At 38.4% G+C, this 16,385-nt stretch overlaps 1 protein-coding gene across 3 annotated transcripts in view; it reads left to right on the forward strand.

Annotated features, from left to right (window-relative positions):
- The window catches only part of CUNH12orf4 (chromosome unknown C12orf4 homolog), a 20,759-nt gene extending 11,321 nt beyond the window's left edge, over window positions 1-9,438 (forward strand). For all 3 annotated transcript variants that reach the window (XM_057425966.1, XM_057425974.1, XM_057425958.1), the window contains exons 10-14: window positions 321-389; window positions 1,796-1,998; window positions 6,895-6,952; window positions 8,146-8,213; window positions 9,184-9,438. In XM_057425966.1, coding sequence (XP_057281949.1) covers window positions 321-389; window positions 1,796-1,998; window positions 6,895-6,952; window positions 8,146-8,213; window positions 9,184-9,276 — 491 coding nt within the window. In that variant the 3' untranslated portion in view covers window positions 9,277-9,438. The remainder of the gene's footprint in view (window positions 1-320; window positions 390-1,795; window positions 1,999-6,894; window positions 6,953-8,145; window positions 8,214-9,183) is intronic.
- Window positions 9,439-16,385: the final 6,947 nt, after the last annotated feature.

The raw sequence follows: 16,385 nt of genomic DNA on the forward strand, positions 1-16,385 counted from the left end.
GCAATAGCAAGGTACTATGCAGTTGTGGGACAATTTGGAAAGTTTAGTCTTATGTCTGAGAATACTGTGTTTTCCTTTGTCCAAATGAAGAGGTATTGTAGGATGATTAAGTAAGAAAGCTTATGGTTTGAGATAAGATACAATTCAGTGCCTACTGAAGACATCAAAACCACTTCCTGTCCTTCTCCCTGCTTTTGGGGGACTTTACGGTAACTTTATAGTAAAAATTCAAGCCAGATATTATCTTAGTACGTCAAACTTTCATGGCAGAACGTAACTAATAGATATGTTTAATATTTGTGCTATATATTTATATACAGAAAACAAAAGTAGTGGAAGTGAAGATAAATTAAAGAATATAGAACGAAACCAGTCAAACATTTTGCCGGGTGAGTTCTGTTGCATTTCCCCCCTCTTCTTAAAGCAAATCATGTTTTATAGATGCCCATTTTTAGCTCTAAAGTCAGAACATAAATTATAAACTAAACCCAAGTTGACCTCAATTAGAGGAGAAGGATGTTCTTGTGGCTAAGGCAGAGAACTGGGTGTCAGGACATCTGGTTTCTATTCCCAGCTTTGCCACTGCATCATGTGACTTTTTTAAATAATTATATATATGTCACTGTTGTGATAGAGCAAAACATTTTAGAATGTATTTTTTGAACCTTGAGAAGTATGAATCCATTCCTCGCAGACAAAGTGTCTTCTGTATATACTGTAATTTTTATTAAGGAAAGTTTCTGTGGCATTTGAAGATGAATACACAGTTGGGAGGGGGGAAGGAGTTAAATCCATACAACTCAAGATTGATTAAGAGGGCTTAAAATTGCTTTCATGATTGTTTTGGATCTTCTTGATATAAATGGATTATACATCAACTTGGGTCCTTAACAGGTAAACTAGGGTGACTATTGCTGTAGTGGCTTGTGTATTTCTACTTTTAGATGGGTCATTGCTGGGGATTACTACCTCCTTAGCTATTGTCAGAAAGGAGTACATAGCTGTCTTCAGCTGTCCCAATACAAAGGCAGTATCTTAAATGACCAGTGAGAATAGGTTTGAAGAAAGATGTTTATCTGTTGACTGAAACAGTAGGGGTATTGTATACCTACTTTTTCGATCTCTAGCAGAAGGGTAAGATAGTGACCTGCATTTCACCTCCCCTTACTCTTTCTCTGCCTGTGGTAAATGAATACCAAGTGTAAAAATACCCCAGTGAGATATCTTGGTAACTTTTTTGAAACAAGTCTAACTAATCCTCCCATTCCTATGAATTACTTTGAATTCTAATGGTCACTGATACCTTTGTCTTCTAGGACATATCTCAGATGTTATATAACCTACTATCTTTTTCTGCAGCATCCTTTATTTTAACCCATCCTTTTTTGGTGTTTCCGCCTCCCACATCTGTCTGCAATTCAGTACTTACATTATATATTTTGAGTATTACACCTCCTCTGTGTTTGTTTTTCTGTTTCATACTATATATAGATCATATCCGCCTGTACTGGCACTGTTATGTCTTATTACACCAGGTGTCTGTGATGCCAGTGAAATCTATCAAAGCAGGAAAGTGAGTGTAGGATATGTTATAGAACAATGATATTCCAGGAGATTTTTAGATCAGTGGGTTTCTAACTTTTTTAATTTCCTTATTTATGTGTTATGATCTCTGTTATGTGTTTGCATTTGCCTTTTGTCTTAACTGACCCTATCCATACATTGTCTAACAATTGTATTTCAGTATAGATCACTACCATATCATCTTGCTTTCCTGGTTTGTATTATTCTGCAGGAGAATTCTACATCACACGCCATTCAAACCTTTCTGAAATTCATGTTGCTTTTCACCTCTGTGTGGATGATAATGTAAGATCCAGTAACGTAACTGCTCGGGATCCTGCAATCATGGGACTCAGAAACATTCTCAAAGTCTGCTGCACACACGACATTACTACCATTAGTATTCCTCTCCTTTTGGTGCATGATATGTCAGAAGTAAGTAAATATAAGGATTTAACTTGGCTTTATCTTTTAGGATGCAACAAAAGTGATTTTTGAAAAGGGTATGTTTCATGCCAGTTTAAGCCACATGGGACAGTTTATGCCAGTCACATACTCCTGCCACATCATTATGTTGACACTCATTTTATATGGTGACCCAAATTAAGAACTGAACCAGTTACAAGCACTTCAGCCAGCTGAATGACTTTGGCTTTTTATTCCCACCCCTCATTTTGGACACTTTGCTTTCTTGGTCCAGCTCATTGCACACTTGTACTAGTACTATTGAAGGATGGGACTACTAGAAGTTTCCTGGCAACATCTCTTGCTTAGAAAGTGTACCTCCAGAGTCTTTGATGCAGTAGTGATACCAGCTCCCCAGTTTTAATTGTTGCTAGCTAGAATCCCTTAAAACTAAGTTTTATGAGAAACAGAACTAGCAAAGCTGGGCTTAGAGTTCTAGTATCCCTAAATAGCACTCTTTACCATCTGAGCCTTACGCAGCAGCAGTCGAATTTCACCTTTGCTCTGAACTGTGGTCTTCACTGCCTAATCACTTGCATCCTTAATTTCTGGCCCTGCTTCCTCTTTTAAGTCCCCCAAACATCAGCTGGGCAAGAAGCAGCATATTGTTAACGCTTTTTGTGGATACGAGTGTGCTTCCTTGTTGTGATGACCTTTCGTATTCACTTCTTCAGCGGACACTAATGTACAACATAAGTGTCTCTTACTTAACTGTAACTTTGAACAGTGCATATTACATTAATACCATTGACAGTCTCTGCACTGTCATGTGGCTCACAAGATACTAGCAGAGATGGGAAGGGGATGGAGAGGCAGGGTGAGAAGCAGTAGACAAACACTGCAGCCATATGCCTCACCTCCTCAGGAGGTGGAAAGTCTATGAACTTAAAAAAATGAGAAAAATAGGATAATACTGCCATTACTGTAACCTTGTATGTGTAATTATAGTCTCTTGTGGGTTTTTCTTAAGTAACCCTTTGATTTTTTCCAGTTATAAATTTCAGTACTGCCTTTCCTTCTTTGAAAGTGCCTGGCTCACAGCAAAATAAAGGATCACCATAAAGGATTACCCTTAACAGTGACTTTTTTTATAGGGGAATTTGATTCGAACGCAGTGTAAAAGTGGCCCCCTTTTGCAAGATCTTTTCAGGATCTATTAATGTGACAGTACAAGCAGTGCAAAAGTTAAAAATGTCCAATTATGAAGCTTCTGAAGGATATACTTCCATACATAAAAGTAGACTTTTAGGAACTGATGATACTATTTCTGAAATTTTCATCTCTGAAGTCATATCAAGACTCTTTGAGGGGGCAGGAATGCAAATAATCAACTTGCAGGATGGCAGCCTGGGTTACTCATGGGACCCAGTTACTGTGTTTCATAAATTTATTCACCTTTTTTCTTAATTGTGTTGCCATCTGACTATATTCTTATCTTTTTTTTCTTTTCTTTAAATCTGGTTAGTTTTAGCTTTCATTTGCATAGCTGTATTTTAATGTGCAAATAAAGCACAACACCACCTGTTCAGTGTACTTTGGGAGTGTTTTGTTACTTGGATGTGTGAAACTGAGGAATTAGCTTCATGCCTAGTGCTGGATTCTTGAAGGGTCCTGGCAAAACAGTTTACCTTTTATATTAAGTTTTAAGTCTTTACAGAGTAAGGAGAAAGTGATCTGTATTGTAAGTGTATGCTTAGCCAAAACTGTACTGTGTGAAATGTATTAGCAGCATTGCTTATTACAGTGCTTTGCAGCTGGCTGACCTAATTTGAAACACACATATGTAACATATTGTTGAGGGAAAAGTGAATAATAACAGATTTCTGAAAGTTAACCTGAACTTGATGCCTTCAGCAGCCCTGGTTTTGAATCTGTGTTTACCACCTACATGAAAACATTTTTGTAAAGTGGTTTACCAGGAGCACAGCTGCAGAGATGTTTGCATGCTTCACTGTGACAGGCATTCATCATGAGTTCTCTTTGTGCTTTTCCCAGAGGTTTTCTTCTTTTATGGATGGAACCATAGCGTTTATAACCTCACAGAAGTAATGAAGTCATTAGATTTTGTTATTTCTATGAAGAAAAAAAAAAGGAATTTGTTTTCCTTAGTTTTTCTTACAATGAGAGCAACAAAATCAAATTAATCTGTTCTGATCATTAAGTTAAATGAAAAAAAGAAACTGGGTTTGATACTTGACAAAGGCAAAAGCAGACAAGTTCAAATTCAGGCAAATGGGATGTTACTGTCTGCTCACTGTTCTGAACCCGATATAAACTGATACATAAACTGAGAATAAAATGGCTCTCATAGCATTTTTAGCAATGCCATGCTAGAGCTGGCACACTTCTTTAGTAGTTTCAACATAGGAGCTGTTGCTGTTGTCCTCACAGCAGCACTGTGAGAAACATGTCTTTATTACGATAACAAAAATGTCTGGGGGAAAAAAAGTACAAATTAAGGAAGTATAACTGTTAAATATTTATGAACATGGTTTATGTATATAAAGAAATGATTGATGGGTGTATTAACATCAAATACTTGTCCGAGTTTCCTGCCTTTAACTGTATAGCTGCTTATATAGGATTTGCATGGATGTACTTTGAATAAACATCTTGCTAATTCTTAACTTATTAAATTAAACATTGACATTTGGTTTGAAATCTTCATCCCACATGGCATTTATGGACTTCAACATTTTCATTACCTGGTTATGATGTGATCCGCAAAGGCATGAAACCCTTAGCTTAGTAAAAGTGGCAACGCCATGTAGTAAGTCTGTCATAAATTTGTTTGAATCAGAAGGTTTGCAGCACATCTTCCAGGTTGGTGAAGCTTTCCCTCTTCCTCTTCCGGCCCCTTTTTTTTGTTTGTTTTTTATTAAGTAGAAGAAATCTGATAGAAAATCATTGCATGCTAAGGAGTGATGTGGTTTCTGCTAGTGAGCAAACCCAGGAGGCCCAGGTGTTCTTGTTTTTTTTACTTGCTTGAATGTTATTAACCAAAACTCACTTTAGGAGATGGGGTGTTTGTTCCCCCCACCTTCCCCCCCATCTCCTGCATTGTATGTTGAATTGGTATGTAACTGACGCTTTATCATTTCCACAACTGTTACTTAGTTTGCGTCTAGAGAAGAATCCTGACAGTGTGGCAAAACCCTGAGAACTTAGGTTTTTAAAGATGGATTAGAATTGAATCACTACTGTGTCATTTTCAGTTCTTGTGGCTTGCATGGAGTGTCATTCTGTATTCAACCTGTTATTTCCATAAGTGCCCACAAGACTTATGTTCCTCTGAAATAGTCCAAGGGATAATGTCATATCCTGCTGTTTCAATCAGTCCTTTAAAGGCTTAGTTCCCTTTACTGATTACGGAAGGTACTTCTGAGTTGCCTTCAGAGCAGCAGGACCTTTCTTTTTAGACAGGTTTTTTTTTATCTAAGCCAAAACAGTGATCAGAACTAACAAGGAATGCCTACATTACTTACGACACATAGGCACATAAGTTATAGGAAAGACCAAGGGTCAAGTATTTCTTCAGAAAGCTTAGAAATGAAGGGAAAAAAAAATGTTGTCCAGCAACATTTGTGTGATTACTCTGTTGTATACCCTAAAAACATCAGCTACTGATGCAGTGATTTACATAATAAAAGCAAGATTTCTGGAAAGATATTTCTACTTTATGCTGGTTTTAACATAGGTAGTGCAAGAGGCTGTCCCATCTAAGTAGGAACTTTGTCTTTCAGAGTTTAGTGCAGCCACGTTCAGTGTACTGTTTGGGGGTCATCGGTTGGCATTCCTCGATAATCTTGCTTCTCAAATAACTTTTTAATCCTGAAATTAACCTCTTTGATAATGGCAGACTGCAAAATAAAGGCTGGCTCTACTGAATGGAAAATTATGTAAGGCTTAAATTTGAAAAGGTGCATAGAATGTTACTTTTGTTTCCACGTCTGTGTTCCTGTATTCAGACTAGCAAGTGCTCCTTTTCATGTTGAAGAGTACATCAGAACAAACAGAAGCATTCTTTCATTGTGAAGCATTTACACTGACTTTCTCTGCTTAGCAATATTTATCTTAATATAATTGCCTTTGTAACATTCAGATAAAGAATGTTTTAATAAACTAAAGCATTTAAATTATTACTTAAATTATTTAGACCAGTGCTTGTACTCATATCTTAAGGTATCTTAAAGCACTGTGGTTTTCATATCCCATCTTGGTATTTAACTTAGGTAAGTATTTGCTGTCTGTTTATATCTGAAACTCCACCATGTGATGAAGATGAATTCTGTTTAGTTTGAGTCTTCACATTAATGTATCTTTAGGGGTGAAGGGCTTCTTCCAGTTCTGCTATTAGAGAGGAGTTTTTTGCTGAAGTTAGCAGGTATGCCAGTAAACCTTAAACAGTCATCAAGAAGAGCTAGGAATTATCAGTTACTTCCGCTAAGGTGTGGTCAGGAATCTGTCTTTGGCTGGCTGAGGCATAAATCTGACAATTATCCATTGGATGTTACACAGTTTTCTGAAGCCCCATAGGGGAATTAAATAACCTTATTTCCAATCATGTTATTTGATTGGAAATAAGGTTATTTCAATCAGTATTATGAACAGTATTTTTCTTCAACATCTCAGCTTAAAAAAACATATAGATTGTTCTGACACTGGGCTCTCCTACCAGTAGGCAGTGGCAGTGCTTTTATGGTCACCTATAAGATATATAGGCCTCTTCATGGCTTGTAATGGTGCTTGAATACCTGCTGGGAAAATGGGGTTCTATGGCAAAAATGTGTTATTTTATTGTCTTCACTGCTACTCATGTTGGTTAGATCCATTGAGCACTGAGGCTTTTCATTTATTAATTTTTAGGAAATGACTATTCCATGGTGCTTGAAGAGGGCAGAGCTTGTGTTCAAGTGCGTAAAAGGTATGTTAGTGAATGCTTCACGCTGTTTTGGTTGGTTTTTTTTTGTCTATGCTTCATTTGGTGACATCCAGCCTTAGCTGAGGCTGAGTATTTTCATTAAAAAGTGACTTTCAATAATTACTGATTGTTAAAACAATAAATAATTTTCTCTTAAAATTATTAGCTGTCATACGAGGAAGCAGTCTCGGACACTTAAAGACTAAAAATGTGAAAATATCTGCAACTTAAACACAGACAGTAGAAGAAAAATCCTTTACTACTGCTTTGAGCAGTCTCTAAAGGAGTGCAAAAGCTGGTGATTCTCTGCAGTATAATTTCCAATGGCTTTTGTATTTTGATTGCCTCTATCAATGAGGACTCCCTGCATTTTTCCAAGACTATTCTATAGGCTAATTCATCTCAGTGTTGAAAAGTCCCTGTGACTCAACTTGGTTTCCTGCCTTTCCAAGTGATCTTAGTACTTGCTGCATTCTGTGTGCTGCACTTAAATACTTGAGTCATTTAGAGTATTTAAAATGTTAATAGTGTTAATGTTCTTTCTACACCTACTTGAGGAACCTCTTCCTATTGTGACCTTTAGTAATTCACAATGGAATATCATCCATATAACTATTTTCATTAATCAAGTATTTTTCTAAGTATACCTATTTGCCATGAGTTTGTTCCTTTGGACTTTGTAATTCATACTAGCACAAAAATGCCATATTATAATTTGATCAGTAAATGAGTGCTGAGCTTTTTCCATATAAGTAGGTCCAGATAATCTCTGTTGCTGCCAGATTGCCAGTGTACTTTTGGCAGCAAGCTTGTATTTATTAACGTGGATATGGTCACATCAGAGCTAAAGGAAGTGCTATTTCTTAGTGAAAGCAAGTCATTGTAAGAACTCATAACACACATATTTGGAGAAACCTCACACTTCTTCTGGCTAGTACTGTGCTATACATAGGACTGGTTATTCTGGTCTTCAAGGGTATATTGATTTTCTCCATAATTCCTCATTAGATTTTCCAGTTAAAGCAGATTTCAGTCAGGAGATTGGCTAAGTCTCATTTAAGTGCAATTAATGACATCCCCAGTTAAGGCAGTAAAAATCCTAATTATATGTGAATTATATGTGAAAAATCCCTCATGGCTTGATAATGGTGTAATTGATGGGAAAGACTGCACATAGTATGAATATTGTTTTATAGGTTTCATGATGGAAATGGCCTCATGGGATGGAGGAATTTCTCGGACTGTACAGTTCTTGGTACCACAGGTAGTTTAAATCAAGTTCCTAACCAACCTAGGAGATTGTTGTCAGAAGTTGTTAAATTTCAGCAGATCTAGTTTTGATTTCTTTGCTATCCCCTGCTCTTTTTCTGTGAGCTTATATTAACCACTATGGGTTTGATTCCTTGCCAGTAAAACAAGAATAAGAGGGATTCATGTTTTTTGATATCTTATAGTATCTTCTAAGGATGTTAAATTTTCAAACTGGGAAGTTCACCTTTATAAATCATGAATATATCACCTTTGAAAAAGATATCTTTTTGCTGTTATTTACTCTGAAGAGATGGCTAAACTAACTTGCATTAGGTAAGTTTAGGTGTTTGTTAGTCTTACTGCCTTGGAAAGCTGCAGTGCACCGAGTTCACTCAGGCTTCCCCGAAGTCATTGTTAACTCCAGGTTTTTGAAGGCAGTTGAAATTAAGATTCTGAATTGATTTAATTTGATGTTCTGGCTGATCTTCAGAAACAGGAAGTTTTCCGAAGGTGGCCAGCACCAACTTGTATTTGTTCTAGAAAGTAGTATTGCAGTATAAAAATCAATTATATTAGGAAAGAAATAGCATGTATTTCTTGATGAAGTAGTAAACTGTTGAGCAGGGAGGAAGCCAAGAATAAACTTAAGTACTGAAGTTGAATCTAATCCTGGAATTCAGAGAGCAGGAGTCCTGTAGATAATAAACAGCACTGTCCTGCTTATGCTGGGCAGAAATAATCAATTACTGGAACAAGAAATCTACTGGAAACAGGTATATCCCAGAAATACATAAACAGTATTTGTAGGTCAGTGTTTTCCTTTTGATTGAATTAAATAGAATTATAACACATAACACACAATTATAGTCTTCTGAAAAACAGCAAATCTCTTAAGTATCAAAAACCAAAGAGACTTAATTCTTCCAAACTACAGCAAAAATGCCAAAGCTTACTGGTGTGTTTTTTTTAATATTGTTTTCCAGACAATTTCTGAGGAAATGTTTTACCAACTGAGTAATATGCTTCCACAAATCTTCAGAGTATCCTCTACATTGACTCTGACCTCTAAGCACTGAATGTTGTGCAGCAGGCAGTAAGACGTATCATGTTGCCACAGGATGAGATTGCAGAGATTCTGGACTGGAATGTCTCTCCTTTGAGGGATGATGACCCTGAAGTGGTATTTGTTGCAACTTTAAAAATCATGACATCATAATAAAAGATAAATACTGTCTGTACTTGGGTGATAGCAGTTGATTTTTGCCTCTTGCTTTGTTGCAGCACAGTGTTAATGCTGAATTCCTCACCTTTATCTGAGAGGATTCAATGTAACTTCTTGGATGTAAACAGCAGAAATACATAGGTGATGCTCATACTTAAGCAGTAGGAACGAAGAGCTTATGGTAGGAACAGGATCTTTTGGATGGACTTCAGGTGGCTGAGTTTTGAAAACATTTTCTGAATTTGCTCAGTGACGTTTAAGAAAATATGAATGATGTCAGGTGACTCCTTAGAATAACTTTGACATAATTTGTCACCATTGTCTTTCCAGCATCAGTGACCACAAAATAGAATCTATTACAGCCTTATTTCACTGTTACAAAATGTAAGACATGAAACAAGTATTTAACCTGTAGTTTGTAAATCACAGAAGTGTTCTTTTGAAAAAATTCAAAATAATACACCTGTGACAATAATTAGATTTTTAAATTATTTCTTCCCTTTTTTAGTATGTTAACATTTTGCTTCGCATTGACAAGCTTGTTTCATCAACAACTTAATAGGAGCACTACTGCGTTCTAGACTCCTGTGCTGGGAGGCTGAAAGCAATCCTGCAGTGCAGAGGTTGGGCATCCAGAAAGCCCTGTCTGAAATTAAGTCAGGCTCACTGTTAAGCACCTAGGGTGTGAAGGTCCCAGGTAGCTTTCTGAAGTCCATAGTTCTGTTAGACAGGAAGCACAGGGATCCTCTCAGAGCTGGCTTTGAATCTGAAATCTCTTTCCATGTATTGCTGAAATTCCCTTGAAAACTGGAGATCCAGGAAGCCAACTAAAAAGCTAATTATTTTCTTGGGCCACAACACCCCCATGCAACGCTCCAGGCTTGGGGAAGAGTGGCTAGAACGTTGCTTGGTGGATAAAGGACCTGGGTGCTGATGGGCAGAGCCAGCTTGTGCCCAGGCAGCCAAGAAGGCTGATGGCATTCTGGCCTGTATCAGCGCCTGTGCGGCAGCAGGGCCAGTGCAGTGCATGCCCTGGTACTCGTCACTGGTGAGGCCACACTGAATCCTATGTTCAGTTCTGGGCCCCTCACTGCAAGAGAGACATTGAGGTGGTGGATTAGGTCCAAAGAAGGGCAATGAATCTGGTGAAGGGCCTGGAGCACAAGTGTGATGAGGAACAGCTGAGGGAACTGGGGTTGTTTTGTCTGGAGAAGAGAAGGCTCAGGGGAATCTTACCGCTCTCTACAACTGCCTGAAAGGAGGATGTAGTGAGGTGGGGGCAGTCTCTTCTACCAGGTTGCAAGTGATAGGACAAGAGGTAATGGCCTCAAGCTGTGCCAGGGAGGTTAGGTTGGATATTAGGAACAATTTCTTCACCAAAAGGGTCGTCAGGCATTGGAACAGGTTGCCCAGGGGAGTGGTGGAATCACCATCCCTGGAAGTGTTCAAGAACCATGTAGATGAGGCCCTCAGTGATATGATTTAGTGGTGGACTTGGCAGTCCTGGGGTGATGGTTGGACTTGATGGTCTTAAAGTTCTTTTCCAACCTAGCTGATTCTATGGTTCTGTGATTCTATTATATCTTCATTGCAACACCCCCCATTCCCCCCCTCCCCCCCAGTTCTCATTATAATTTAGTTTGATAAATGTGAAAATGGCAAAGGTCTGCTCTGGTGAAGCTGCATGACTTAAAATTCTCACAGAGGATCAAAGGAATATAAATCAGTTTATGGTGTTTATGAAGTCACTGTGTAATGAGCAAACTCTTAGTATTTTTATCGAGTCCTGCATGATGTACAGAAGCCATGTAAGTGACCCAGCAAACATCCATTGCTGGACTGTCACATGCTTTTTTTTTCTTCTGCCAGCAACTTCTAAAGAAGAATCATGCAAGTAATGTGGTCTAATTTGGTGTTCTAGAAAAGAAGGATGTAAATTAATCTAGAAGGAGCTTGATTAATCCCGCTAGAGCTCATTTTACATTGGTTGCCTTAAGCTAAAATCGAACTCTGGTATGAGAAAAGTAAGTTCTCTAACCACTATTCTGTTTGTGAAAGGTGTGGTAGCAGAAGTGTTCCTTTTTATAAGTTGTAAGACTTATCTGTGTTAGGGAAAAGGTCTGTGTTACATATTTGGTACTTTCAGTCCTTCAGTCAGTCCATCTACCAACAAGTAGCCTGTGGAACACCAGAAGTTCTTGAACAGATCATCTTGCTTATACAGGCTCTTTGTTGATAAATATTATGACCAGATTCTCTTAAACTTTGCCAAAACAAAGACTCCATGTCATTTAGTACCAGTTCTGTAAAACTGACACTGAGTTCTAAGAAAATAACTGAACTTTTTACTTTTCATTTTTTGAATCTGTATGTCTTCAGTGGATTACATATAAACTTTTCAGTGTAATAACCAATTGGTCTTTGATTCTAAAATGGACAAGCAAGCTCTAGTGGTGAGGTTTTGAGAAATCAGTGGTAGGAATGGTACTGGAAAACTATTAGTTCTACTTAAAATTGTACTGAAGCCTGACCCTTGTAAATGCTGAATTGGACAGCCAAAATGAATCTTTGTCTAAAGAGTTCTTGATACAACATCTTTTATTTCCATTTTTCTTATCTGTTCAGAAGGAAGTAGTGCTAAAAAACAGACTGTAGAGATGGGATGACCTAAAGTGTACTTTCTGTTTGATCTCTACCTGGCAACCATACAGAACAGTAGCATGCAGACTGCAATTTATGGGGTAAAGCCACGTGAGAAATCCTGTTTGGGTCATGAGAAGCTATTTGAGATTAAGAGGAAAATGACTCAAGAGGCATGAGGTTTTCTATTTGTATACGCAGTGTAGCATTCCTTGGAAGGATGACAATATTTAATGCCTTGAAAATGTTGCATAAAATTGTATAAATGGCTCTTGCCCCCAAGAGAGATGAGGAGCAAATAACATTGTTTAACTTCTTTAACCTTCTCATGGTGATCAGTATAAACTGCAGTTGCCCTTTACAGAGTCCAAACTGAGGTTATTACAAGAAAAAAAAACATTTTAGAGAGTCTGAATTTGTCAAGGCCATCAGTAAGTGACCTTCAATCTTCAGCTATAGGATCTGTGTCCATTTGCTTACATGGTGACTGATGACAAACAGGAGGGGAAGAATGCAGACAGCTGAAAACTAGGTTTACAGACCTTGTCCTGACCAGACTGCTTTTATCCTGTTGCAATTCCAGAAATTTCACTTTTAGTAGATGTCACTGCCTGGAGAAGAAAGAATTGCATCTGAGCTCTTTCCTTTGCAATAGCTCAGCCTGGATTCTAAGTTAATGAAGCACAGCTGAAAGATGTTATTTTATAATTTCCCACTGTATGAGATAAGTGAAGCTACGGAAGGTGATTATGAAGTGGGGATATAATTTAAAGGAGGAAATCATGAATAAGTTTGTGTTCTAACCCAGTTCTGTTATTTCTGTGAGCTTAAAAGTTTATCTTTTTTTCATCTGTACTTCATTTTCCCCTCATTAGAGCAAAGTTTTGTTTATGCTTGTGTAATATTTTGGGCATTAATCTTACATGCCACATTTACTCTTCTTTTTTGCCTGTACTATATCCAAAAGTACAGTACCATTCCCTGGTATTCACACCAGGTCAGAAGGATAGAGAGATGCTTATGCTCTATTTGTATCTTTGCCTTGTTGAGGTATCAGGTCAGTGCTGCATAAAAATAAATTTATTACTTCATACTTGTATACTGGATGTGGTAAAAGCCAGTAGTAACCACGGAATTGGGGACCACAGAATTAGAATAATGTAGTATTATGCACAAGTATAAACAACCTTATTTCTGGTTTTGTAAGTTGAAGGGCTTGACTTTATGCTATAATCACATTTAAACACTAAGTTGTAATCTTACCCCAACATTTAGAAGCGAGTGGAACAAAGCAACCAAGAGTGTTGCTACAGAGGAATAGAAGAATACAGCAGATGTGACCCACCCATCAGCTCAGACAGATATATTGGTGCACCCTGGTAAGGAAAAAGATACTGAGTGCGTTGCCTGTGTCCCACTGAATAAGTATGAGGAAGGGCTGCTCTCTGGAGGAGGAGAGAACCTCTACCAGCCTCCTGGGAGACAGTCCCTGTCACTAGGCCCATATCAAGGCTGGGAAAGTGGATAACCTGCAGAGGTAATGGCAATTTGTACAGTGACAGGCATCATACCTGAAATAGCTGGGCTGAGTGGACAAGAAATGGAGGGCACCCACAAATCCTATCTATTACTGGTATTAAGGAGAAAAGCATAAGGAAATGGAAGAGTGCAGTGTAAAACAGCCCAGAGAAACTTGTCAGTGAACAGCTAGCTCTTCTTTTGCTAAGTTTAATAATGCCTTTCAAGGAAAAACATTGTCTGCATTAACAGTCTTTAATGTGGCTGTGACAGAAGAGTTATAATACAAGGAAGTCAGCTGGAACGGCAACAGTTTAGACAAGGCCAAAGGACATGGCTAGGAAATAACTGATGTAATTTTGCAGATTGTGAAACATTCATTCGATGTTCAGTAGATTGTGGCAGAATGAACTGAGCAGGCCACAGAAAGACTTCAGAGGTGGTAGAAGATAGTGTAAAGTGAGGTGGCAAGCACAGCTTGGGGAAAATAGCTTTGGTAAGCAAAGCTTTTTGGGGGCTCTTTCTTCCCACATGAAGTTTTATTCATTGGAAAATGCACTATAGACTTAAGCATATGGTACATAGCTCTTGTCTCACTGACCAGTTTCTCTGCTTTCAGAACTGACATGGGACAGTGCTTTCAACCAGCCCTACTCAGGGCCAGGAAGAGGCAGAGACATTTTCTCAGGTGGAGTCACAGAACAAAACAATGTTGTTGTGTCATGTTTTTCACAGACATAAAAATATGAAGTATGTAGTAGCAAATATTCTATACAGCACATTAAAAAAAAAAAACAAAACAACAAAATCTAGCAGTGTTAAATCATGAAAGAATTCAGCACAAAGTGCTCTACCTGCATTTCTCAGAAGAGCCATGGTAGATACTGACATCTTTCAGGTGGCTGTTACGGTTCAGAATGTATTGTAAATTTTCAGTCACTGTGAATGCAGCAAAAGATACCCTGATAGAAAATCCACCAACCCTGTGCGGTCCAGGGCCTGCAGGGTGTGATGTTAGTTTTGATTGTCTTCCTAGTTTTAGTTGGCATTCATTTTTATTTAAGAGTCACCTTTTGATCTACATTTTGCTGGTGTAAATTCAAGTCTACTGAAGTTCACTTACTCCAAAATTACACAGATGTAACTGAGAGCATAATTTGGCCTCGAGTGCCCTTCCAAGGGTGCTAAGTTTGAAGACATATACAGCAACACTGGGTAAGTGACAACTGAAGGGGAATATGAAAACCATCTGTAAATATTTAAAGAGTGCAAAGATTGAAGAGGAGGCGGGTTTGTACTGCATGTTTTCCAAGAAGGTTTTCAACTTAACTAACATGGATAAAGGTAAGTGAAGAAAAATATGTAAGAATTAGAGAAGCAGTATTTCTAAATTTTAGAAATCCTATCATAATGTACAAAAATTTCTCTGAGAATGGAGAGATATCCACTGCGTAACTTACAAAATGACAGGAGGATACAACTATGCCTGTGTGTTATAAAGTACTCTTAAACTGCCTGGGAGATGTTAAGATAGGGCTTACCTTGGGAAGTGTCTGCCTTCCCAATTGCCCAGCTGAAACGGATTGATTTCTCTTTCCTGTTCCAGCTTTGGGAAGCACATGCATGACCATCTGGGTTCAGACAGACATGGTTTGTCCCTGGCTGACTTAATATGTTGACCGGTTTTAAATCTGCACACAGGAGCAGAGAGAAAAGCTCTCTGTTTCTTCAAGACGTACTTTCTGTGAAAGACAAAACCTTGGGGGAAGAAGTCCTTAAGTTGAATTAATTCAGGTTTGGATAAGGGGTATAAGATAGTCATATGCTACATGGCACTGCCAGTGTTTCCTAATGGGTTTTGGTTCATTGGTAACAGTGCCAAATACCAGAGCATCTTTGAGACCTAGTGGTTTCAATAAGAGTTCAAAGCCCTTGGCCCTGTGTAGTAAGAAACCCTGTCCATACAAATTTAGGAGTGTCTTGAACTGGGAAGTTACCAGAGTTGAGGCTGGTTTGATTGTGTCCCAAAAGTCTTATTTTAAGCTGCTTTAAGATGAACCATAACAGCTCCTGCCCGGCATAAATTATAATCCTCCAAACTGCTCTGTACTCACTCATGCAAGTCATTTATAGTCACTTTTCAACTTTGTTCCAAACAACCCTTTTAAATCCCAGCAGAAATAGCATCGCTCCACAAACAGGGGCCTGCTTCCTTCCGCCACTCCTTGTGTGCAGCATCCACGTTATCAGTCTTGCGTGTGCCTATTTCTGCAGCGGAAATCCAACCAGCACAAGGCAGCCAAGCCTCCTTTTTTGAGAAATGAATCTTTGCTTGCTCACCAATAAAAAGTGGAAATTGCAGTGGGCCCATGACAGGAGCTTGGCCTCAAGTTTGACCAGCTACACAAGAGGATGCGAGTGCTTCTGTTGAGTAGTTGTTTGGAAACCGCGGCCTGACCACCAGTTGTTATCTTGGATATGTTTTTAGCCATTTTGGAAAATTCTTCCTGCCCATGGAAGTGGTTCTTTCTTTCAAGCAGTACATAAATTATGGACAAGTCTTACAAGCTACATGCGAAATGGTACACACCACCCTTGTGTTGATAGCTAGTGCCTCTCAGCTCTTTTTATGGAGTCTTCCTGTTGAGAAATATGAACTCCAGATAAAAATACATCATTGGCATCTTTCTGAGATTTGCCTGATTTCTAAACCTACAGAATAATTCAGGGAACCTGCCTGACTGTGAGGGATATTGTGCTTTCCTTGGCGCAGATGTTTTTACTAGCACCAGTTCCTGCCATTTC

This window comes from Pezoporus wallicus, unplaced genomic scaffold (assembly GCF_028554395.1).
Source record: "Pezoporus wallicus isolate ANWC-B61680 ecotype Strahan unplaced genomic scaffold, APGP_CSIRO_Pwel_v1 scaffold_3294, whole genome shotgun sequence".
NCBI lineage: Eukaryota > Metazoa > Chordata > Aves > Psittaciformes > Psittacidae > Pezoporus > Pezoporus wallicus.